The sequence below is a fragment of the Tasmannia lanceolata genome, unplaced genomic scaffold, assembly GCF_043159265.1.
Source record: "Tasmannia lanceolata isolate RefF3 unplaced genomic scaffold, GAP_Taslan_0.1 ptg000007l, whole genome shotgun sequence".
NCBI classification, from domain to species: Eukaryota; Viridiplantae; Streptophyta; class Magnoliopsida; order Canellales; family Winteraceae; genus Tasmannia; species Tasmannia lanceolata.
Genome location: NW_027518684.1, coordinates 6,901,311 through 6,925,284, shown reverse-complemented (window position 1 = coordinate 6,925,284; position 23,974 = coordinate 6,901,311). Strand labels below are relative to the sequence as shown.

At 38.8% G+C, this 23,974-nt stretch overlaps 2 protein-coding genes across 4 annotated transcripts; one reads left to right on the top strand and one right to left on the bottom strand.

Annotated features, from left to right (window-relative positions):
• The first annotated feature begins 480 nt into the window (after positions 1-480).
• Positions 481-3,204, top strand: LOC143881651 (phenylalanine ammonia-lyase-like). The gene is made up of 2 exons (XM_077384870.1): positions 481-1,745; positions 2,333-3,204. Exons 1-2 carry the CDS (start codon positions 530-532, stop codon positions 3,061-3,063), a joined length of 1,947 nt encoding a protein of 648 aa, XP_077240985.1. The 5' UTR covers positions 481-529; the 3' UTR covers positions 3,064-3,204.
• Positions 3,205-4,856: 1,652 nt separating this feature from the next.
• LOC143881650 (dentin sialophosphoprotein, putative (DUF1296)) lies at positions 4,857-23,821 on the bottom strand. Of its 3 annotated transcripts, none has more exons than XM_077384867.1 (10): positions 23,416-23,821; positions 21,179-21,222; positions 19,898-20,090; positions 15,823-15,964; positions 12,258-12,874; positions 8,636-8,972; positions 7,189-7,462; positions 6,807-6,899; positions 6,073-6,519; positions 4,857-5,307 (listed from the first exon to the last, which is right to left on the bottom strand). In XM_077384867.1, exons 1-10 carry the CDS (start codon positions 23,588-23,590, stop codon positions 4,972-4,974), a joined length of 2,658 nt encoding a protein of 885 aa, XP_077240982.1. In that variant the 5' UTR covers positions 23,591-23,821; the 3' UTR covers positions 4,857-4,971. The 3 variants fall into 3 exon arrangements, with proteins under 3 accessions (XP_077240982.1, XP_077240983.1, XP_077240984.1); XM_077384868.1 differs by having other exon boundaries at positions 7,189-7,459; XM_077384869.1 differs by having other exon boundaries at positions 15,823-15,958.
• Between the last annotated feature and the right edge of the window lie 153 nt (positions 23,822-23,974).

Genomic DNA, 23,974 nt, shown 5'->3' with positions numbered 1-23,974 from the left:
CCCACTTCCAGAATATCCCTCCTGAAACTAAATGATTTTGATCGAGAGCTTTCCAAGCTTGCAAAGCAAACAGCTGAGAATGAGGCAGATCGATCTTTATTGATACTTTTTAAATCAGGCCAATTACTATTGGATCCACAGACCCCATCTTCATTTACATGGGCCTCAGCCCAACACCCAGACGCTGCTGGAGAAATCCCACAAGCACACCTTGAGATCCATTGTAATTCATCCAAGAACAATAGAAATTTTCTAAAAATTCTTCACACCCCAACCCTATATAAATCCCACATTTTAATCCAAACTTGAAAAATTATTTGATCCACTACCTTCCCCTTCTCCCACTCATTCCCACCCTGATTCAATGGCTACCAGCGGAATGCCCCGGCCAATCGACATGAGTCGCCCTTCAACCCTTCCCATAGAAGTAAAGAACTCAATTTGTGAGAATTTCTCAGCTTCCAAACCACCCCACTGGAGAAAAGCCTCACAAGCACTAGAGTGCAACCACTTTGACGAAGTACGTCAAATGTTGTTGGAATTCCGACAAGCCGAAACCGTCGAGCTCAAAGGCACCACCCTCACGGTGGCCCAAGTCGCCGCGGTGGCCCGCCGGTCCGACGTCCACGTCAGCTTAGACGAGCCCACCGCCCGGGCCCGTGTGGCGGAGAGTGCCACATGGGTGGCCGAAAACATCGCACGTGGTGCTGACGTGTACGGCGTTACTACCGGGTTCGGCGCCACGTCACAACGGCGTACGGACAAGACGGAGGATCTTCAAACCGAGCTTATACGGTTCCTTAACGCCAGTGTGATCGGAAAAGAGACACTTCCGGCGAGTTATACAAAGGCGGCAATGTTGGTGAGAACTAATACTTTAATGCAGGGATATTCAGGAATCCGTTGGGAATTATTAGAAGCCATGGCTAAGGTTATGAACAAAAATTTAATACCGAAACTACCTTTGAGAGGGACTATCACCGCGTCCGGTGATCTCGTCCCCTTGTCGTATATCGCCGGATTGCTCACCGGAAGGCATAATTCGAGAGTTATTACGCCGGAAAATGAAGAAATTACGTCGGAAGAAGCGTTGAAACGGGCCGGAATCGCGGGTCCGTTTGAGTTGCAAGCAAAGGAAGGATTGGCATTGGTGAACGGAACGGCGGTGGGGTCCGCCGTGGCGGCCACGGTCTGTTTTGATGCTAATCTTTTGGCCCTTTTAGCTGAAATTCTCTCGGCCATGTTTTGTGAAGTTATGCAGGGAAAACCAGAGTTTACGGACCCTCTGACGCATAAACTCAAACATCATCCGGGCCAGATTGAAGCAGGGGCAATTATGGAATTTCTCCTGGACGGGAGTGATTTTATTGAAGAAGCTAAAATCAGACACGAGAAAGACCCGTTGACAAAGCCGAAACAGGACCGTTATGCCCTTCGGACCTCACCACAATGGCTGGGCCCACAGGTTGAAGTGATTCGAATGGCGACACATTCGATCGAGCGGGAGATAAATTCAGTAAATGATAATCCTCTGATTGATGTTGCTCGAGACATGGCCCTACACGGGGGTAATTTTCAGGGAACTCCGATTGGGGTTTCGATGGATAATATCCGAATTGCCATTGCTGCTATTGGAAAGCTTATGTTTTCACAATTCTCTGAGCTCGTCTGCGATTACTACAACAATGGATTGCCATCTAATTTGAGCGGTGGGCCCAACCCAAGCCTCGATTATGGATTCAAAGGTACGTAGGTCCTGTTAATCAACCAATTACTCCAAAAATACCTGGTTGGGTGCAGGTATTAAATTGGTAACCATACCCCTGCGGGCCGGGTACGGGTCCCATTTTGCCAGGTGAACCTTATTTTTTTGGGTTGGCCATACACTTGGCACATGTGGGCCCTTTGTTGGGTTAGCAATGAAGATGAGTTATTGGGTTTTGATTTTGAACCCAGGACCATAGTTAGCAAAACGCTGTTTTAAACAAAGGGGTCCCTTCAAAACTTCTACAGTGAAAAAACTTCCTTTTTTCAGGAAGACTTTGTAAACACATATTGAACCCATTTTTTGCCAGCTTTCCATCTTTACCCTCACTATATTTTGAAAAACTTACTAAATTTTAAACACAGTTTTTCTGTGTTTCTGTTTTTTTTACTATGATTTATTAACTAATACCATATTAAACACGAATTTTTCCACTCCCATATTTTTTGCTAATCACATTTTGCTAACTATGCTCAGAACCTACTCTCAGGCATTTGCACTCATACCATGTTAAACAACCAATTAGTTGTTAGAGATGGTGTTATTTAATCATTTATATTTCAACAGGTGCCGAGATTGCCATGGCGGCTTACTGCTCGGAGCTTCAATATCTGGCCAATCCGGTCACTACTCACGTTCATAGCGCAGAACAGCACAATCAGGACATCAATTCTCTTGGTTTGATTTCCTCGCGAAAGAGCGCAGAAGCAATCGAGATCTTGAAGCTTATGTCTTCAACATACATGGTGGGGCTCTGCCAAGCCGTTGATCTTCGTCATCTTGAGGAAAACATGAGGGTAGTCGTAAAACACGTAGTTTTAAAGACGTCAAGGAAGACACTCTGCACCGCCGAGGATGAATTGTTGCTCGAATCTCGATTTTGCGAGAAGGATCTCTCTCAAGTTATCGATCACCAACCGGTTTTTTCATATATTGACGATCCTACGAATCCTTCTTACTCCCTCATACTTCAATTACGAGAAGTTCTTGTCGAGAAGTCGCTCGAAGGATCGAAAGGAAAAGAAGATGGTTACTCGGTTTTCAAGCGGATACCAATTTTCCAGAAGGAACTGAAGGAGGGATTGGAAAAGGAAATACCAATAGCGAGGGAGAAATTCTATAATGGTGATTTTCCGATAGCCAATCGGATAAAGAAATGCAGGACTTATCCGATATATCGGTTTGTGAGGACAGAGGTAGGAACAGAGTTGCTCAGCGGTGCGAAGAAGGTGAGTCCAGGGAGGATATTGAGAAGGTCTACGAGGCGATCGGTGAGGGTAAATTGGGAGAAGCTGTGATGAAGTGTTTAGCATTTTGGAGTGGGTCGGCCGGTCCGTTCACACCGCAGCCGGTTTTGGAGTCGCCAGCCTTTTTCTAACCCTGAATATTGGGGTTGGTTTGATAATGCGAGGTCTCCTTCTGCAACTAGTGGGAGAGGGTTTTGGAATCTCTAAACAAGAGTTATGACATCGTTTTAGCTGTAATTTTGTATGTTTGCAGTACCTCAATTGTGTGATTTTAAAAACAGAAATGACTTTCAGCTTAATCTATTCGCGCTTCATTTCCATTCTCTAGCTGTTATTATGTATGTTTGTAACTCAATTGAGTAATTTAAAAACAGAAATGGCTTTCATTTTAATCCGTTCGCACTTTAGATCTGTCTGGAGACCTCCACTTTCTTCTCACGGTATCGACTGTCGCCACGCATGGAAAACCAGCTTTGAGGGCTTTTCTCAGAGACCCTCTTCTTCTTCTTCTTCTTTAAAACCTGCCGAGTTATTAGATACCTAACCAATAAGTGAAGCTCTAGAGCAGATGAAACATGTTAGGGTAGGACCTTTAAACCTGTCTTGTACCAGGTTAGGTCCACCTAGTCTCATACATAGGAAGGCCCCCACTTAGAACCGTAACATTCCACCACACATCCAATGTTCTCGCCAGCCAACTTTCACTATAGGCTCTGTTCTTCTTTTTCCCCTTCGGTAGCCCTTTTCACAGGTTGCCCATTCGGCGGGCAGCTCACACTGGAAACTTTTTTTCTTTTTTTTCTTGGTAGAAACCTTTTTTTTTTTTTTTTTTTTTTTAAATTAACGATTTCATCCCATACAAGAGTCACAGTACAGACGGGGGACAAGGTGTCCCAAATAACATGCACATGAACGACGACTGTACATTCAGCTAAGGAGTTTGCCGAGCACCTTCTATAATCAGGGGGCCTAAGTTATGTGAGGCATAGCATTTTAGTCCGAAGAGAAGACTTCTAGCCTCTGCCTCGTTAGCATTACAGATTCCAGCAGGTTCGTACTACGACATAACAACCTGCCCATTAGCATTGCAAACAGCACCCCAAAACCTGCTCACACTGGAAACTTGACTGTGGCTTCTTTCACTCTGCATTCTTTTCACCGGACAATCATTTCCAGGCTAGAGTTGTGCCCATTAAACCAATCCATACCAGGCTTGGGTTCCACCCAGTCCCATACAATGCAGGCTCGAGAGCAATAACCATTTTAAAGGCATCAATTACAGGGTAGAGGAGTAATTTACAAGAGGTAATAGCTGGAGAGTGGTGCTTTTTTCTTTTTTTTTTTCTTTTTATTCTTTTTTCACCTCATTGATTTCTTGGATCCTAGTGTTTTAGATGCCTTTTTTTTCTTTTCAAAAAACCTTTCAATCAATGGATCATCTAATCTTAATTGTAAAACTCTATGATAATGAGTTAAGTAGTACCCTATAAATAAAAAATGGTCACACTAGTTTTTGGTACTTAGAAAATGGAATTATAGGAGACCGCTTTTCAAGAATTCAAATATATGACAAAGCTTTGATGATTCTCATTTATGTAAGTTTATATAACTGCCTCTCGAGTTTGATTATCTTCTTGAAAGTCTTTGAGTTATTCGAACGCGCTAATTCTCTCAGAAACTTCCAGTCCCATTGATCAATGGAGATGACCATTGTAGTGCTGCAGCAACTCCAATGGATCTTACAAGCCAGGATTTGGAGAAACGGGCAAATAAGAGAGCTCTGTTAGAATGCAAAAAACCTAACGCAGTCGCAGAGAGTAGATCCATTCAAGAATATGCTAAAATAGAGATAACTTGCCATGCATTAACCATAAATAAAAGTCAATTCCAATGCACAAGTACACTAATCTAAACTTTTAACTATACCTTCTTCCATTAAAGACAAGGAGGGGCATTCTTTCAGAAGTTTGGGGTCCAATTCAGGTGACCGAGTTGGGGTTGCTGGTAAGCTCCTACTTGAGTTCCGGGTGCGGCCACGCCAACATTCCCACCTATGCTTGGCAACTGTTGATGGACCAAGTGATGAGGGTTCGCCATCGTGGCTGGCTGCGAAGGATGATATAAACCTGGGAACGCCATGTGAGTTGATTGTGTCGGAGCATTGAAAGAAGCATGACCGGCGTGAGATGGCATGTATGCCGCATGTGGTGCTTGCCCTGATAAGTTATAATATGTGGGTGATTGCAAATTCGGAAGCTCCCTCGGAGTCTGAATCCAAATCTCTGATGTTTCCGCCTGTCAATTCAAAACCAAAAAAATCAGAGAAATTAAGAGAACATTTTGGGCTTAAAACACCCCAAAAAACTACAGAATAGTGAAGATCATTGGGGAAGCATCGTGTTTGAAAACCATATCCCAAAATAATTAGTAACCAACTCTGGCCATGAGAAGAATTTACAATGGTCCTGCCACCTTCCTACAATTTTTGCAGATTCTGCATGCCAAATATTTCACAAAATGTACTTCTAAGAAATTGCCCTATAGATCCTATATCTATCTATATGAGGAAGAAATCATTAAAGGAAGGGGACTCTTATTTGTATAAATGGTACTTCGAACTTGGAACAAGTAAAAGGTTATTTGTGAAGGAACACCTCCCAAAGGATACATTTTAGGGGCAGTGATGTTTCAAGAAACTCGATGGACAGATTATCACGTACCAACTCATGAATCAAGGAATGCAAATTATGCATTATTTTATCCATATAAATTATGCAAACCTCATGCAAATGAAAGGAACAAAAATCCAGAAATTCTTCAAATCTTTAGATAAATTTCCCAAGATGGGAAAACCACAAAATGCTTTGGTCCAAAGGGCATTTCCTAGCATTGAAAAAAGGATGGGGATTCGTATTCAAGTTATGAGCTTTTTCCACTTAAACAGATGCAGACTTCAGTTTTATCTTTTCATGAACAATTGTGCATTTTCCTCAAATTAAGGTTATTTGACTAACAGATGCAAAGAAATCAGATATCCGTGTTTTGAGCTACATATTTTACCTGTGCATTTGGAACATAAAGATTTCCCTCTTTGTATTTGATCCTCGTCACATCCTCAAGGCCAGTGGCGCCACCACCAACCGTTCCAGGTGTGTTCATAGTGTAACCAGCAGGATTGGTATAATTTCCGTACCCAGTGGAACCAGCAGAGGGGACTGGCTTATACTGTGACGGAGCATATTTAAGGCTACCAGAGGTTAGGTGCGAGTTTCCTCCTGGCATCAGCACATAGCTACTGACATTCGATGGGTGAGGATAAGCAGGGTTACTAGAATAGCTAGGCATAGCCATAGGCGGATAGACTGGAGAGAGGATTTGGCGGTAGGGCATGAAGTTTGGCGGGTAGTGCGAAATATGAACTTGTGGATATAGCGGTGTCACTGGTTGCTGCTGCAACATGGCCACTGTGGATGGGGGGACACTGTTTGCTGAATGTGAACTTAATGCCTGAAAAATAAAATAAAATAATCCGTTAAATTGCAAGAATTCAAGAATTCAAATGCAGTAAAAATAAAGAAATTTTCTGCCAATTCATTTTACTACCATGGGGGGGGGGGGGGGGGGGGGGGGCTGTATAACATGCTCTTAATATATATACAGACCTTTGCCATGTTCTCGTGCATGCCAAAAAAAAGTGGTCGTGGGGTGGGAGGGTTGGATTATTATATCCAGAAAACACAAGTTTTTTGGCAATTAAAAGAAATCATCCCACGAATGCTGACTAGCGAAAATACCTCTTGTGGTGATGCTAACCCCTGCCCACGTACATTCTCATCCATAACTGGTCTGAAAAATGGCATATCATAACCAGTCGGAGGGTTGTATGCCTGCTTTCACAAACAAAACAATAATTAGAAAATGAAAATATGGAGTTGACACCCATACAGCATCTCTCTCAAATGGGAAATACATTCCAGCAATTTAAAAACGAGATGCCCCTAGAAGATAACTATTTTTATTTTAAATATGACGCAAGATCAACTTCCCAATGTTCAAGTAATTCCAAACTGTAAAGTCCACCTCCATGTCAATACCCTAAGCCGGTTAATTAGAGGATGTGCAAGTTCCATTGTCAGAAAAAGAGTTTAACCTGCAAAGCTTAATGACAGGGTGTACCGTAAAACTTGGCAAGCCAGGAGAATCTCGATGCAGTTGTGGCTCTGCTGGGGAATAGGAAGGGCTATGGCTTCGAATCGGCCCAATATTTGCATAATTATCCAAATTCCGGGGGCTTGATGACTCTTTTTTATCAGGCATTGGGTGCTCAGAAGCCGCAACTGATGCTGGAGATTCAGATCCAGAAGTTCTATCTTCTTCCTCCAGCAAATCTACCTCATCACCTCCGGAAACATCTTCACTGGGGGTTACCGGGTTCGATAAAGATATACTGCTGAACATTAAAAACAGGTGTCCTCAATTTTCTCAAAAAAAAAAAAAAAAAAAAAAAAAAAAACGGGTGTCCTTAGCAAATTCAGCATTAACTAATGTTTACATGTAAGCCACTACAACTAAAAATGTCTGTCATTCGCACAGACATGAAAATCTAGAATAAATTTTTTCCATTTTCCCTAAACATTGGTGCCTCCCTTTTGAAGGTATGATGCGGGTTATATCAAGCTGAAAGAAAAAAAGATAACGAGATTTTATTATGACCATTTTAAAATCATGAAAGGAGGCATCACCGAAGGTTGGGCGTAGAAAATTTGATTGTGGACATGCCTGTTTTTAGCATGGATAGGGAAAGAAACACTGACTAATCCCTAGCTCGTGCAAATCATTTTGGTTGTTATTCAACATTTCTTTCTGTTAAGTCTGAAGACGCTTATCGGTATACTTGTATGATTGTAGTTTAAATAAAGAAATATAAAAATGATCTAGACATCCATGTCCATGTCCACCTTCCCAAGCTTTCTAAGATTAGTTCCGTGGAGACAGTAATTCCAATAACAAATATCCACAAATTGCACAAGAGATATGTTATCAGCATAACCATATTTTGATATTTGCACAAACCCAACTTTCTTTTCTTCTTTAAGGCCACATTTGGATACCTCATGCTTTTGTATTTGGATTTGGATCTGAGTTTTGGATACAAAATACATCAATCATCCTCATGCTGATGTTGTACGAGAGAGAAAGAGGGAGAGAGGGAGGAAGGGAGGGTCGTCTGGCTGCTGCAGCAGCAAGGTCAAGGAGCAGCGAGGGTGAAGGTAATTGCCACAAATACTGATTTCCAAATAATGTCTTGCAAAACAGATTTGAAAATCGGATTTTTTTCACTGTAGTAGCTGATTTGGAAATCTAAGGATCTGATCAAATTCCAAATCTCAACTGCAAATGTGAGAAATCCAAATCTAAATCTTGTGGGTATCCAAACGTGGCCTAATTGGCTTGTGAGAGCTTTTTGGGAAATGTAATAAGCTTTTGATAGCTCTTTAAATACTAAAAGACAAGATGGTTTGTGAAAAAATCAAAATATGGTTGTGCTGATATCAGTTCACATTGCACAGATGGGCAAAATATAAACAATAAAATTATTAGAAAACCCAGAAATGGCACCAACCTCATGGCGGGTTCATCTTTTGAATCTTCTGCATCAAATGCTTGGAGCCCAGACCTAAAGTCCTTGGTAGAATCAAATCCTGTTCCAAAGCTTCCAAAGGTCAGCTGTGTTCTGTCAGCCTCGGAAACTCGAAGATGCTGTGGTATGATCACATTCTTTTTTTCTGAAACATTATCTTGTGAAAGCTCCTCTGGCAAGCGATCCACTACCACTGTTGTGGCTGTGGAATTGTCACGAGAACTTGAATTGGAAGTGGCCGCCGCTCCAATTGCTCCTGGACTGAGAAGGCTCGACTTTTGACTGGATTTTGGCTTCCACTCCATATTGACCTGTGAAGCTGTGTCAAATGACATAGTTTAATCCTGGCTACCAAATTTAGAAGTACATGATGATAAAATTTTCAACTTGGCGCTTGTCAAAGAAGGCACAACTGAATGCATAAATACTAGTCTTGAAAGCCCAGTAAATTTGGTAAGTATGTAGTAAGGACTTCTAAAAAATGCAAGAAATGGCATATTTTTTAGGCATATTTTTTAGAATGGCTATGTTAATTAACTGAGTTTTTAGGAGAATAACACTCTTTTATAGCTATTCCATTGTGTTCGCTGATATTTATTTTCTTTTCATGTTTCTTGTATGTGTATTATTTCATTTACATGCACATAATATGACGGTTACTATCACGTACACATGTTTGCATCTTGATGCATTTCTTATATGAAACTATATGTAGCTCTTAATTACCTTTTGAAGTATCTTTTTTCATACGATGTAATTAGGGGCAAATTTCAATAAGATTAAAGGTTGGAAACTACTATAGACAGCCTGAATCCATGGATTTAGGATATTGTAAGCAAGAAATAAGTGAATTAGGCGCACACTGAAAAGAAATGCTCCGCTGCATAGAACACTTGAAATGTCACTTGGCAAGTTTTAAACAGAAGACACAACAATCTGGACAGAGGTAAAAGTATCACACAAGGACTTCAAGTCCCAATATTGTAAAGGGCATATTTTATATTTATCTTAAAAAAGCAAAGGAGCAAGAGATAATGTAATTGACAAATAAAGCTGAGAACATAGCGCCACAAGAAAAAGAATAAAAAAAAGAAACAAACAGTCTTCTCAAAAAAAAAAAAAAAAACCAAATAGTGAAGTCGAAGGTGTTATCGTTAGCAAAATTTATTGGGACAAAGCTTGCTGATGCATCAGTTTAGTTACTTTAGTATAGCACCCTTGGATCCTAACAATACAGATGATCCTTTGATATGAACTCCAAGAGATAAAAATAGAAATATACGGGAAAAACATTAGTTAAAATTGAAGGGTTTGGACTACAGAATGGAGTTGGAAAAGCAAATGGATTCGCATCAAGGTATGCTCCAGCAACCAAGTAGGCCTTTTCTACCAATTACAGACATTTCATAAACAGGTACAATTCAACTTGGGAAGCAATCCCCTTATCATTCTACAAACCATCATGCCCCCCCCCCCCCCCCCCCCCCCCACACACACACACCCAAAAGAAAGAAAAAAAGAAAAAAACTGGGAAACAGCCAAGGCAGTTTGAAAATAATTTCTCAGAGCGAGACTCGTTGTTGAATGAATCGTACACCAAGATACTACAATTAGAGAACTAAAACTGCATGTTCCCTACCAATAGCTTTTGAGTTACTAGCAGATGAGCTGCCCGGAGGAGTGTGAAAATAAAATGATCAGGTCAAGGTTCTGAAAATCAGAATTGAATCGTAACAAGGTTTGAATCGTATCGAACCATAAATTCGATCATAAATCGTAAGTTTTTTCAGACTTATATACAAAAATGAGAAAAAATATTAAAAAATATATAAAAAGGTAAAAATAAGAATAAAATGAGTAATTATCTATTTTCCATTTGAAACTATTAAATTAAATATAAAACTCCACGATTAGTAATCTGAAGCACAAACCATATTCATCGCACAATAAATTACTAAACAAAGCACACACTATATTCATCATATAATAAATCATTATATAATTTATCACAACAGTAAACAAAGCACATACTCAAATCTATAATAATCATCATACAAAGAAATGTCAGCAATAAACAAAGCATTTTGAAATGATTTTCATTTTGAGATCAAAATCAGTTCCCAAAATCCAAAACAAACAGAATCGTAAAAATCGTAAAAAGAATAGTAAAAATCGCATTATTCAAAGTCAAATCGTACTTGAATCGTAAGATTTTTACGAAAAAAGATTCTTCATCCGATTTGAATCGTTCAACCCACGAATTGATTTGAATCGTAAGATTTTAACAACAAAGGATCAGGTGATGCGAATTACATAGATGACACAAACATTTGAGGACGTGACAAAAATGCAGAGAGAAAAATGAAAAAGATGACAATGGTAAGAAGTATGATTGCAAGGATGACTGCTCTAGATTTGTGCAAGTTTCATCGCATCACACAAAGAGCAACTAAAAAATAGCAGGGATCAAAACTCTCATTTGTACCCTTCCAAAAAATTGGAAAAAAAAACTTTTACATAGTATCCATCAGTTATGCAATGTAATTAGCCACCGATTTGATGCATGAGGATCATGGTTACTTGGCTACAGATTAATTCCTTTTTAGGGTCCTGTTATTATCCTAAAGTCATAATTTAGAAATTCAATTCAGATTTATGTGCTGATGCCGTAACTTTGTCATGGTTGGTTAGGTTTTTTTCATGCAAGTTTATCATGTATTCTCACAAAAGTTGCAGTATTTGTATTGTAGCCGTGTACAGAAACTGGGGTTAAACATTTTTGCTGATCTTTCGAGTCCCGACTTCTTCCTTAACCACTTGCACTTCATTAAATATCTTCAAATAAAATTATCCCGAGATGTGTTGCATTTGACAATTCACTCACCTTTTTTATTATTTTCTTAGAGGGGGATCTTAGAGGGGAGCAGATCGGCACATGATACTGAGTTTTTTTAATTCTTGCACCTAAGGACACAATATCACCTTGGCAGATGATTTACAATCCGCATGCATAAATAAAACCTAGTCAATACATGTAAACAAAATGCATTTTTCATCACATTATCCAGACAGAAGTACGGTCACTAGCTGTGTTCTTTGCGAGTGCCATGGCATCAATCCATTTGAACCCCCGCACATGAAACATCAGGAAGTGGGACAATGTGATGACACCCAACACTTGGTCAATTCCGAAAAAGATAAAAGCTACTTTAGTCATTATCAACAAGAATTATGCGATCAAATTTTACTTCTTGAAAGAGCCATTTTGGTCATCTGAAAGAAAAGTAATTGAAGGTGCTTAATCACAGCCATGAACACATTACTTGGCTGAAAAAGAAATAGGTTACCATGGAATACAGTCTGTGCAACTTCAAGACAATTAAATTCCATAGTGGATGTAGAAACAAATTCTCGTTGTATATAACTATGCAATGGCTTTAGGAAGCAACTTTGGATTAGTGCCAATTATGAAACTGATAGCAATGACAACAATTTGTACACTAAAAGAAGAGATAATCACTTCCAGAAACCAGTTTTTTTTCCTTTGAACGGCTCCAGAAATCAGTAGATCAACGAAATACTATACAAATCTAGAACATATTACCTTTCTGATGAGCCACGGTAGGTTGATGCTGTTTGCTAGGATATGGATTGCCCAAGAAAGATCTGCTAACAGGCATGCCATGCATAACAGATTGGGTAACAGGTGCTTGATTGAATTGATCACTCTGGTTCGAGGAAGGGGACTGCCCAAATGATTCTGTGGGCCCATTAATGTCTTTCCCCAAAATTGGAATTGAGAAAGAACTAATTGGAGCAGATGAATGTGTAACTGAACGTTCGGAGGATTGACGACGAAGACCCACCACACCAACTTCACGTTTAATGGCTCCAACAGTTCCAGATGATCTGGAATCGGGGGACGGCACATGGACAGGGTCAGTGGATGATGAATACAACCCAACGACAGAGTTGTTTGATACCGATGTTGAAGAATATGGGGGAGAATTTTGTGGGTTCTGTCCCTGTGTTTGCAAAGTTGAGTTTGGAACTATTGCTCTCTTCTCTCCCAACAATACTTGCCTACGAGTGCTGTTTGAATCAGCATCCATAGCGTGCCCAGTGCCAGAATCATAAATCCCGTTCGACCTCTGAGGAGAGAGGTATCGCTCTGAGTTTGTGGCATCTGAGTGCTTTTGATCAGTTAGAATTCCCAGAGAGCTACATAAAGAAAAATAATAGATGAGCACATATGTCAATATAGCTAACAGTATTCACTATGCAAGACTTTTCTTTTTTTAATGGCTACTATTCAAGACTATTAGGCTCAGAATTCACAGGAGTTAAAGAAGCCCATTGATTTGTCGATAGATGACAGAATTATATGTTTTCTCAAGGATTTTCGAAAAGTCCTTAAAACAGGACGAGTTGCAAAAAAATGGGTAAAATGGGCTTCTGCAGACCACATTGTCGTTACTTTTTCGTCACGTCATAAACATGTGGTATTTACATAATTTATTTTCTTTTTCTGAATGGTATGTACATAATTGTTACGCAAAAAAATGTATAATTTGATACGTGAAGCATTTTGTAACAAGCACACAAAAGAAGGCCAATATAGAAGCACCCACCCCCACTCCTCAACACAAGAGCACAAGGACGTGCTCAAGTACGATAAAACCCTTGTATCGTCATATACATCCGATGACAGACCTCAATGTCGGCAGATTACGCCCTCATGCGGCACCAGGATATTTCCTCTACTTCAATCGACCAAACTACAGCCTTAAGTCTCCTCACTTGCATGGTTTTAAATTTCCACCAAAGCCAACAGAAAACCACCGAAATGTTTCGATTTATATCCCCACCGAAACGCATACCAAAACCGAAAGTAGCGAGCATATATATATATATATATATATATATATATATATATATATATATATATATATATATATATATATATATATATATATCAGTATTTGTTGCATAATTATATTTATATGAATTGCATGTGAAATGTGGTCCATGTATTATGTATAAATATTTAAATGAATTGCATGTGAAATGTGATATGTAATGAACTATAAGTCTATAAGACATATGAGAGACAGTGCATGTCACCCGATATTCGATATTGTTAAAACCATTATGGGGGTTTTTTTTGGCTTATATGATGGGTTTTTGGTGTGCATTTATGCTTATTCTAGAACTTCCTAAAGTTTCATCTAAAATGTCGATCACACGGGTGTGATCCAGCCATGACTACAACGTCATTTTAAGAGACTTTATATTAGTTTAGTTGCTGTTTTGTATCTAGGACTTCAGTAATTTGCCACGTTGAAACCTATATTTGGGGGTTGTCAAGGTCACATAGGCCTCACACCACCTCACCCCTCACTTCATTGCACACTCGGACTATATTAGCCCTAAGTGAGTAATATTTAGTTGTGAATAAATGGTAAGTCAATTACCAATGACTTATGGCTTAAAAACTGTTATATCCTATTGGTTATTAATAGTGCACATTCACTTGAGGCAAATCTCACCTATAAATGTCATTTTACAACCCTAATTGGGAGATTATTAGATAACAAAGTGAAAGCAACCCTCCATCATTGCATTTTGACGCAAGAAGCAGAAAGGAGAGAAAAAGCCCCATGCCAAATGTTAGGGTTTCTCCTTCCTTCCCCTTATCTTTCTCCCTTCTCTTCTCTTCTCTTCATCCCTCTTTCTGATCTTTTCTTGTTCCTCCATCTTCTTCTTTCAATTTTTTCCCTTCTCCCAGGTTAGGACTTCTTCCTCCTTCCTCGCTTCCCTTCATTGCATTTTGATGCTCATGCCAAATGTTAGGGTTTCTTCTTCCTTCATCTTATCTTTCTCCCTTATCTTTTCTTCCTTTCATCCCTCTTTCTTTCTCTTTCTTATCTTTTCTTGTTCCTCCTATCTTCTTCTTTCTATTTTTTCCCTTCTCCCAGGTTAGGGTTTCTTCCTCCTTCCTCGCTTACCTTACAATCTTTCTTTTCCTATCATATTTGTATGTTCTTCTTGTTGTCTTTTGCTATCTCAGAGACTACTAAATGTCTGGAAAACTGACATGGGAAGACCCACATCATACCAAACATGGCAAGAATTCGGTGTCAGACATGTCTGGAAAACCTCCAATGAAATAAGCAAATGATCCAAATGATCGACAGACTCCCCGGCCTCCACGAATAGGGCACAATGATCGTTGATCATCTCACGGCTTCACAAGTGATCCACCGTAAAGATCTTGCCCTGAAATGCAATCCATCCAAATGTGTATACTCAAGGAGGTGCACAAATACTCCAACCTCTGGTTAGATGGAAGGTTGGAAGATTAGAAGAGAAGCGGAAGTAAAAGGACTTGACACTGAACTTCCCATATAAGGTCAAGATCGAAACCCTTTTGTATTAAATGGGATAAAATTATAAAAGTATCCAAGTTGAACTTTTCTGCTGATGTCTCCAATTTTGTTGCATAGTTTTAAGTGCTGGCTTAGTTTCGTAAATCAAATTCTAGGCCTAATAATTGAAATCATGGCCAAAGATTAGTGAACTACAAAACACACTTCCTAGCCCCTCTATGGAATAGTAGTAGGCAATGGAACTCAGTTTACAGAAAAAGAATCATGATTTCTTTCTAGAAGCATTGTAAACATTGGAACCCGTACGGGTAATGGGTTGAGCCTATAGCTCAATTCATAGAGGCCTTGTACCCCAACCTTGAGGTCATAGGTTTGATCCAAGCTTACCTACCAACAATGGCGGAGCCAGGATTTATGCATAAGGGGGGCAAGCTTATACATGCTTATACATAAGGGGGCAGGCCTTCAAATTTTAAAGGGGGATGGGCCCAATTGAGTTGGGCCTATTAAGGATTTGGCCCAACTCAACAGGGGCAACTGCCCCCCTTATGCTACATGTAGCTCCGCCCCTGCCTACCAAAAAGAAAACATTGAAACTCAGTTGACCAAGGCAAAAAAGTATTCACTTGTCACGCAAGAATGAAAAATAAGCTATATCTGTATGGCAGTGGTGCTTGCTGATATATGAATATCAAAGGTACTGGAATACAATAAATGAAAGAAAAAGAAATGATTTTTTTTTTTAAAGATAAATAAATGAACTAGAAAATATAACTGTACCTCTTTTCAGGAACATTTGAGACCACTTGGTCACTGGCGGAAGTTGAACATTGAAGTGGTGCAGGTTTTAAATCATCATTTGCATTCTGATGATTAACTCGGTTGTCCCTCACAATGCGGAATTCTCGGCTGATTCCTGTACCTAGTCACATTTTTGGCATCAATTGCCACAGCTATAAACTAAAATGCAGCATGAAAATGCATTATCACAACAAGAAGTTCCATGTATTGATAATGTTTTGTACAAGTAACTTATCATTGGTCTTAAATCCAGTTCTAGATCCATGATTCAAAGAACGGGAAAAATGTAATAGACTAATATCATGATTATTTTTTCAAGCATCAAAGTCTCTTGGCAAATATGACTCAAGTTCCTTTAAGTCGATGATTTTTGTCTGTTCATTTTGGATTATACAAAGGTAGGCTATATTTGACCTCTTATCAGAAAGCATGTGATCCTCCAATGATTATTGTGAACTCATATTAGGGCATTTTTGGATCTAACCAGAATTGCACAAATTGCTCAACCTTTTAATTTTTTTACTTAATTTACAAAATTATTGAGTCGTATAAGTTGGCAGACAATTATTTGAATCGGCCTATGTTGCATGGGTACGGATACGAGTGCCGGAATCCAACACAGGTATTGAGTGTGGGATTCAGCTAACCCACAAACAAAGGATTGGAGGATTCTAATAGGCCATTTCATATAAAAAGCATACTACTAGGATATAGATAAGACATAAAACGGATAAATGTGATTTTTATTTTTATTTTTGAAAATGGCAGCCATTAATATTAAGAAAGAAGGAAGACCGAGATGGTCAGTACAAAGATGAGCAAAAACAATGCGAAGACTAAAGACACCAAGAAAAAACAATATAAATCTAGTCAAGGGGGAAGAGAAACAAAGAGCGCTAACGTTTCCTTTGGGACTCCCAATTTAGAAAGATGATCCGCACCTCGTTGGTTGTGCAACGCACATGCTGAAAAGATACGGAGCATGTTCCCACCAAATCAAAGATTTCATCGACGAAATCATCAAATCTCCACGGCGGCTTCTAATCAACTCTAAGCCATCGTATCACATTCAAAGAGTCCCCTTCTACCACCACAACATTCAAAGAGTCCCCTTCTACCACCACATTATCAAAGCCTTTACTTGATCTTAGCCTCAAACCATGGTGCATTGCTCGCACCTCTACTTCTCTTGCATCCGCCGCGCATATGAGGCCCGCGTACGCCCATTCAACTTTTCCTTTCTCATTTCTTAAAATGCCCCCAATTCCAGCTGGGCCAGGATTTCCTAAGCTAGAGCCATCAAAATTTTGTTTCACAAGCCCAGGCACAGGTGGATACCATACTTGCATAACCTTTTGCTGGACCTCCCCACCATTGCACACTTCACCCCATCTTTCCCAAAGGTCATAGGCCGAGACAAATCTAAAAGTTGTGTGGCTTTAACCCAATAAATTTGTGGTAATTGTAAATTTGTGGTAGTATTTAGAAAAAAAAATAGTTTAAATAGATCTAGAAGTGTCACAGTGAATCTTGGTATTAGAATCCAACATGTGTCCAATACAGTTACTTCAACGATTTCAAAGAATCCATGTAATGTAGGAATTAGTAAACTAAACCCAAAAATAATAATAATAATAATAATAATAATAATAATAAATAAATCTAACTTCAATAATTTCTTCCCCAATTTTTACATACATGATTCCTCCAGCTGCCCTTTCCTTTGTGCCGTCCCTATGAATTAAAAATAGAATGTTGGAAGTGCAAGCTCTCCACCGCCTCCAAACCATATTCACAGGCCCAAGAGTTTCTCTAGGAAACTTTTCCACAAGTTACTATCCAAGTAATTGGACATCCTTTGGTGAGAAACCCCAAGGTTGGTTTTCACTTGGGTCTCATCATGAGGGTGAGATCACAAAAAATTGGAACTGTAATGTTTCACGGAGACAAATGATACTACGGAACTTTGGAGTTCTATGCCCATAATGGTGGAGCGCTACATAATTTTAACTCGATGCAACCAAAGTACCAAACCATAGTTGCCAGGGTGGGGAACGGATTCGGGAAGTGAAACAGGAAACAAGAAACGGGAAATGCTATAAAAAATAGAAGCGAAACTAGAAACAGAAAAACAACAAAAATCGTATGAGAAACGTCTTAGGAAACACATTAGAAACGTTTCAGAAACGATAGAGAAACATTAATGAAAACGCATGTGAAATACAAGGAAAACATGAAAAATATGGTTTTGTAGATTTAAATTTTGTTAAATTCAAATTTCTATTTGGATATGTCTTACTTTTAGTTTTTATTACATAATGCATTGTTGTTTTCGTTTTTAATATCTATTCCACAATTTTTTTGTATGTTCTTTTAAAATGATTTTCATAAGGGTGTGTTCCAAAACATTGGTTTTCCCTCTAGGCAGAAGATACAGTTGTTCCAACAGAAAAAATTAGAAATCATGCCCCGTATTCCGCTTTCATCGGGTAAGCTGTTTAGGGGGAAGTTGCATACACCGCAAAAGATGGTAATTGGTTTACAAAGTAAATCGTACACATCGCGCGCCTCTCTCCTGAACGTCTCACCCCAAACAAATACTCTCTCTCTCTCTTCCCCTCTCTCTATCTCTCCCTCTCTCTAAAAAAAATGATAAGCTCTATCTCTCTCCAGAGATTCTATCAAAAAATGACAAGCCCTATCTCTGTTGAGAAATCTGATAAACTCTCCCTAATTTCTCTGGCCCCAGATAGGTTAATGGTTTTACGTTGTGCCATGATGTTGTTTGTTAATCCAACAACAATGGATAAAAAAAAAATTCAGGTCATGGTCAAGTATATGAGATGTTGGTTTGCTAATCTGTTGACCCCCTTTAAGTGTGTTTTTTATTTGGTTGTGTGTTAGATGGTGGTACTCCCGTTCTTTCTGCAAATCGCTACAGATGGAAAATTGCCAAAATAGTCGTGAAGCTGTTGACAATCTATTCGATTGTACTCACATGATCCTTTTGCCTAGTAACTCTGCAACTCTTAAAATATCCGTGGGTACTCCATCTCATTTTCTATTTTTACTTGATATCTAAGCTGTAATTAGTAAGCCAAATATGTCTTTTAATACTCAGATTTGCAGTGCACCGTATTGGTAGTGATTTCTTAGAAACTTCTCCAAATGAATCAAAAGAATAAAAATGGGCAAAATGTCTAATTGTATCGATGAATTCAGCCCTGATCCTTCACTGTTGGGAACCGTTTTTATCAAAAGAAAACCAAGCTGCAGATTTAGAAGAGGCAGACCCAACTCGATCAAACTGTATTAAATGCACTTGGGACAAATCTGATAGATTATTTTTAGACAACCAGTCTAATCCTCTGATGTAAAATGAATCGTTCAAAAAGTTATTCATTTACCACCTGCAAGGAACACTAGATATCAAATACTACATTAGTTTACCCTGTACATTGGAACAATGGAAATTAAATCGAGGGTAAACCAATACAAGGTAAGTAGATTACTACGAAATGGTGTACCCTGAATTGGATTACCCCCTCGTATTTACCCTCACTGGAACAGACCCTAAGTTTCACACATTTCCCACATGTTTCACACATTTCCCACATGTTTCACATACGTTTTCTACAAGTTTCTCATGCGTTTCATATAAGGTTCTTATATGTTTCTCATGCATTTGGGAAACGAGTTTCCCACCTTTTAGGGAAAATGAGTTTCCCACCTGCTCAAGGAGTTTCCAGCTACTATGAACCAAACTCTGAAACAATTTCTTCAGAGTATCCACTTTGTACAGTCAAACAGATCGACGGTATGCAGTAGTTGTATTTTGAATACTCAAATACCAAATTGTCCCAATCCACAGCATGCAACAAAAATATGTTGTGGATTCATTTATTGGGTAACAAATTGTTCCTTAACCATTAGGCTGCACAGGTACAAATGGGGGGAAATTTCCATCAACAGACTACATCTGATAAATAATAGAAATATTACTTATGTTAATTATCATGGCTCAAGAATTAAACATGTTAAGTTGATTTAATACCGCGAGAATTATTCCGGGCATAGCCTAATCTCCGAGCATTTTGGTCCCATGATGTTTGAGGCTTTGTCCCTTCTCCTGTTTGCTCTGTGTGTTTTCTTGGTTCTGTAGGACTCTTGTAACTGGAATTTCTTGGCTCTGTAGAACTCTTGTAACTGGTATTTCTTGGTTCTGTAGAACTCTTGTAACTGGTATTCTGAAGCAATAAATATAAAGAAGTTAAGGAACAAATGTTAAATTGAGTCAACCTTCTATAAAATAATCAAACACCATTTTAAACCAGACAGTGTCTGAATGAACTGTGAAATCCAGAATTTGCATGCAATGCTAAATGACCAAAAAAAAAAGAATTCAGGTACAGTTTCTTCCTATAAACTAATCGAAAGAATGTATGGATATCATATGAAAGGCGAACCCAACTAGTGTCATGATTAGACTTAGTCAATTTGAGCCAGGTAGATCCTTTCACCTTCTTCATGAAAATTTTCTAAAGGATTCATTAGCCGACCCCAACTAATTTGGGACAAAGGCTTAGTTGAGTTGAGTTGAGTTTATATGAAAGGCCCTGCACAATTGTCAGAGTTCATACTTGGTCTGAGGAAAACTCAGAAAATTCAATTTATTGCATAGGTCATCCATTGGTGGATCCACCCAAGAAATTTACAGTTGCCTATGACTACTAAAGCATGAACCAAAAACCACATTTGGACTTCCGAAATTCATATATATCACAGTTAGAAGCAACACTTGAAAGCCCCACGAACTGAGAATGTGCCCAAATGAACAAACCCATAATCAACATCACTACAATGGTTCAATTTGGAAGTTAAAACAACAGACATTAGCTACAACAAGCAAGTAATTTAGGAGAATTATATGATACATAGGTCAAGCAAGTGAACAGTTTGCTTGAACCACTAAAATGGGAAACATGAGACAAGGGTGATCCAAACCATCTAACAGGCTCCGCCATGAATGGACAACAGCCTAAAAATCTTACCAATCGGGCAATCCTATCCACACAATCAGAAAATCCCTTTTTACCCGTTTAATTCTAGACCAGAAGCTACTACCATTCGTTGATGAAATTCCTACTGCATGCCACGTATCACATGCCTTTGCAAAACAATAATGTTTCTCTTAATTAAATGCAAAACATGAAATCCAATAAGAATGACAGCTGTTTTTTAAAAATGCTAACCATGAAAAATTGTTCAAGGATGAACAAACTATCCGAACATTAGTGCAAACTAGAAATATAGCAAGGACGCATATAGAGCATACCTCTTTTTTCTTGTCCCTTTTCCGCTTAACCTCATGAAATGGATCTGCAAAAACAAGTAAATGATACATAGTATTTACAAATAATTTCATGAAAGCAACAGTTAGTGCATTACATAAAATCACCCTCTAAAAAAAATCGCCAATGGAAACAGTCATCAATGTCGCGTGCCCACTAAATTCACTTAAGATCAAAAGCTTGCAAATTAACTTTTCCCGGAAAGTTAAAAAAAATGAAACTAACAAAAGATTAAGAATGATTGCAACTGGAAGGCCCTCTACTAATCAAGAAGTGAGGGAGGATAATTAGGAGACCAAGAACATGAGTATTTCCAAATCGGTCCTTCATGGGAATTGTTGGTGGTGCAAGATCCTTAATGCCAACTCAGAGCTGTTGTAAGTGGTCCTCCAATCAAAATCATTTTTTTAATGGTCCTCCAATCGAAATATTAAAGTGATGAAAATCACCTGACTACAATGAAAATTCCTATAAAGAAGAATAGAATACAGCATACACTAAAGAAAACCAAGACTCTTTAATGGAGGAAAGGGCGTATTCCCAGATTCTTCCAGCTTCTCCATGTTCAAATAAAAACAAGAGTCATAGTCGTCCAAACAGTCCCTTTTTATATCAAACCAGAAACTTTCAAGCAGACCAAAAAAACTTCAAAAATAGCACAAAATGAATTTTGACAAACCAAGCTACGTTTTCCTGTTTCTATAGACATCACATACAATATAGCTAGAACATGGGAATCCAAAACGAAGTACGGAAATAAGGTAAGGCTAGTATGCTAGAAAAATCCCTTCATCTAGTGATGCTAAGACCCTAATCTAGAGCCTACAACCAGTTCCTAGAATTCTGACTCCCCTCCCCCCCCCCCCCAAAAAAAAAAAAAAAAAACTCGTTCAAACTACATGATATGCATTCTCTCAAACCCTAGTGCTCTAGATTCATAGTCCTAAATGTGAACCTTTTCAATTCCTTTTCTTAATCTTCAAGACCTATATGATATCCTAACACACCCACTAGATCCATCCTAATATACTCCCTTTAAACGCCTAAGTCTTAACCATATTCCTTTACCTATTCCACAGCCTAAAACCAGTTTAGTCCAAAAACCAATCATAAGAATACCTGAAACTTTTCATCACCTCTTACCCTTTTTTCCTGCATCATAATAGCCTTCTCCATCCCAAAACACTCAATCAATGTCGGCCAGATCATGGTTACCAGGGAAGCAACGCCGAAATTCGGCTTCGTAGAGTTAAAATTGGGATGCATCCTTTGGCTCCCAAGTTATGACAGCATCAACTAAGTATACAATCGAGCTGCGCCGAGTCAACTAGGATTTTCTTTAGCCTCATTTTGGTTCACATCTGCATTTTGAAACACTGCTTGAAACCTTCTTTGCATTTGCAGTTCATGTCCCCTCATCATAGACATATCTAATTTTTCATCAACCATGGGTTTGGGGCATATGGCTTCCCTAGATAGAGCTAGAATGAAAGAGGCATTTCACCAAACTGGTGTGTAACAAAAGAAATGACTGAATTCATGTATCCAATTTTAGAACAGATATTTTACAAGAATTCATGTATTCATGCAATTCAAGGCTGTTTAGGTCTTGATTGACTCTCTTTTTTTTTTTAATGGACAACAAAAGGAGAGGAACAAGGCCCAGTACCAAGATGGTCAAGGAGCATCAGAGGCTATAAGTGAACATAAAGCCATGATCAAAAGCAACTCCCAACAAGAGATGAAGAGTAGAAAAAGTGGAAAATTTCTATGGGGAAGAAATTCAAAATGCATTAAACAAAGTCAAGCCAATTGAATGGATCAAAGTCAGGAACATAGCCCATAAAACATAGTGTGTGTGTGTGTGTGTGTGTTTGGGGGGTTGGAGGATATTTTCAAGAATACCAAAATGCATGCACTTTACAGCACCCTAGAAACTCAATGTGCAATTCTTAAGTCCACCATCAAAACCCTTAATACATTATTCACCATCTTATACACCCAATAACCAAAAACCCTAGAAAAACAAAAGAATGCAAACTTCATTTAAAGTTAACAAAATAGCAACTAAACTCCAATCTCTAACTCAACAGATTCCGAACCTAACAACAAACAAAATCTAACAAGCAAAACCCTAACAACAAAAAGCAAAAATAGAACAAACCTAGTAAAGAAATCGAACATATCAACACAAAAAGAGCAAAACTCGAAGTAAGCTCACCTTGATTTAACAATTTCTGAGCGGTCTCGTTAGGATCCATGTTGGTTTCCTTAAGCATAACATAAATATCAGCATCAGAATGATTGCCCACGATTTCTTTTATCGATTGGATGGTTTTGCGTACACGAGCAGGAAGGATTTGAGTTCCACCATCGAGCCTCGAACCAGAGACCATTATATAGAGAGAATGAGAGGGGATTTAAGGGGGGGGGGGGGGAAAAGAAGAAGAAGAAAGTCAAAACCCTAGAAAGGATCTTTGGAATCGGAGCAAAACTAGGGTTTTGAAACGCATAAGGAAAAAAGGGGAGGAGAAACGACGAATAGAGGAGAAATTGAGAGGGGAAAAAAATAGGGTTTTGAAACGCTTTTTGTTCCCTTTTTCACCCGTCGAAGAACGAGAGCTTTGAAATTCCTATCCCTGTTTTTATTTCTTTTTTTTTCAAAATTACGAGAATACCCCCAAGCTTTGACTAGGGAATTGACTATTCATTCGACTGTTAGAAAATGACTAAAGTAGCCCTATATATTTCCTTTTTTAGGCTGCGTTTGGATTGCAATT

Coding starts and splice junctions, on each gene's coding strand:
- LOC143881650 (XM_077384867.1), bottom strand. CDS start 23,590: ATGGTCTCTGGTTCGAGGCTCGATGGTGGAACTCAAATCCTTCCTGCT. Junction 6,900..7,188: donor CTGGCTTGCCAAGTTTTACG/GTACACCCTGTC, acceptor TTGTGAAAGCAG/GCATACAACCCTCCGACTGG. Junction 6,520..6,806: donor GGTTAGCATCACCACAAGAG/GTATTTTCGCTA, acceptor TTTATTTTTCAG/GCATTAAGTTCACATTCAGC.
- LOC143881651 (XM_077384870.1), top strand. CDS start 530: ATGTTGTTGGAATTCCGACAAGCCGAAACCGTCGAGCTCAAAGGCACC. Junction 1,746..2,332: donor CCTCGATTATGGATTCAAAG/GTACGTAGGTCC, acceptor ATATTTCAACAG/GTGCCGAGATTGCCATGGCG.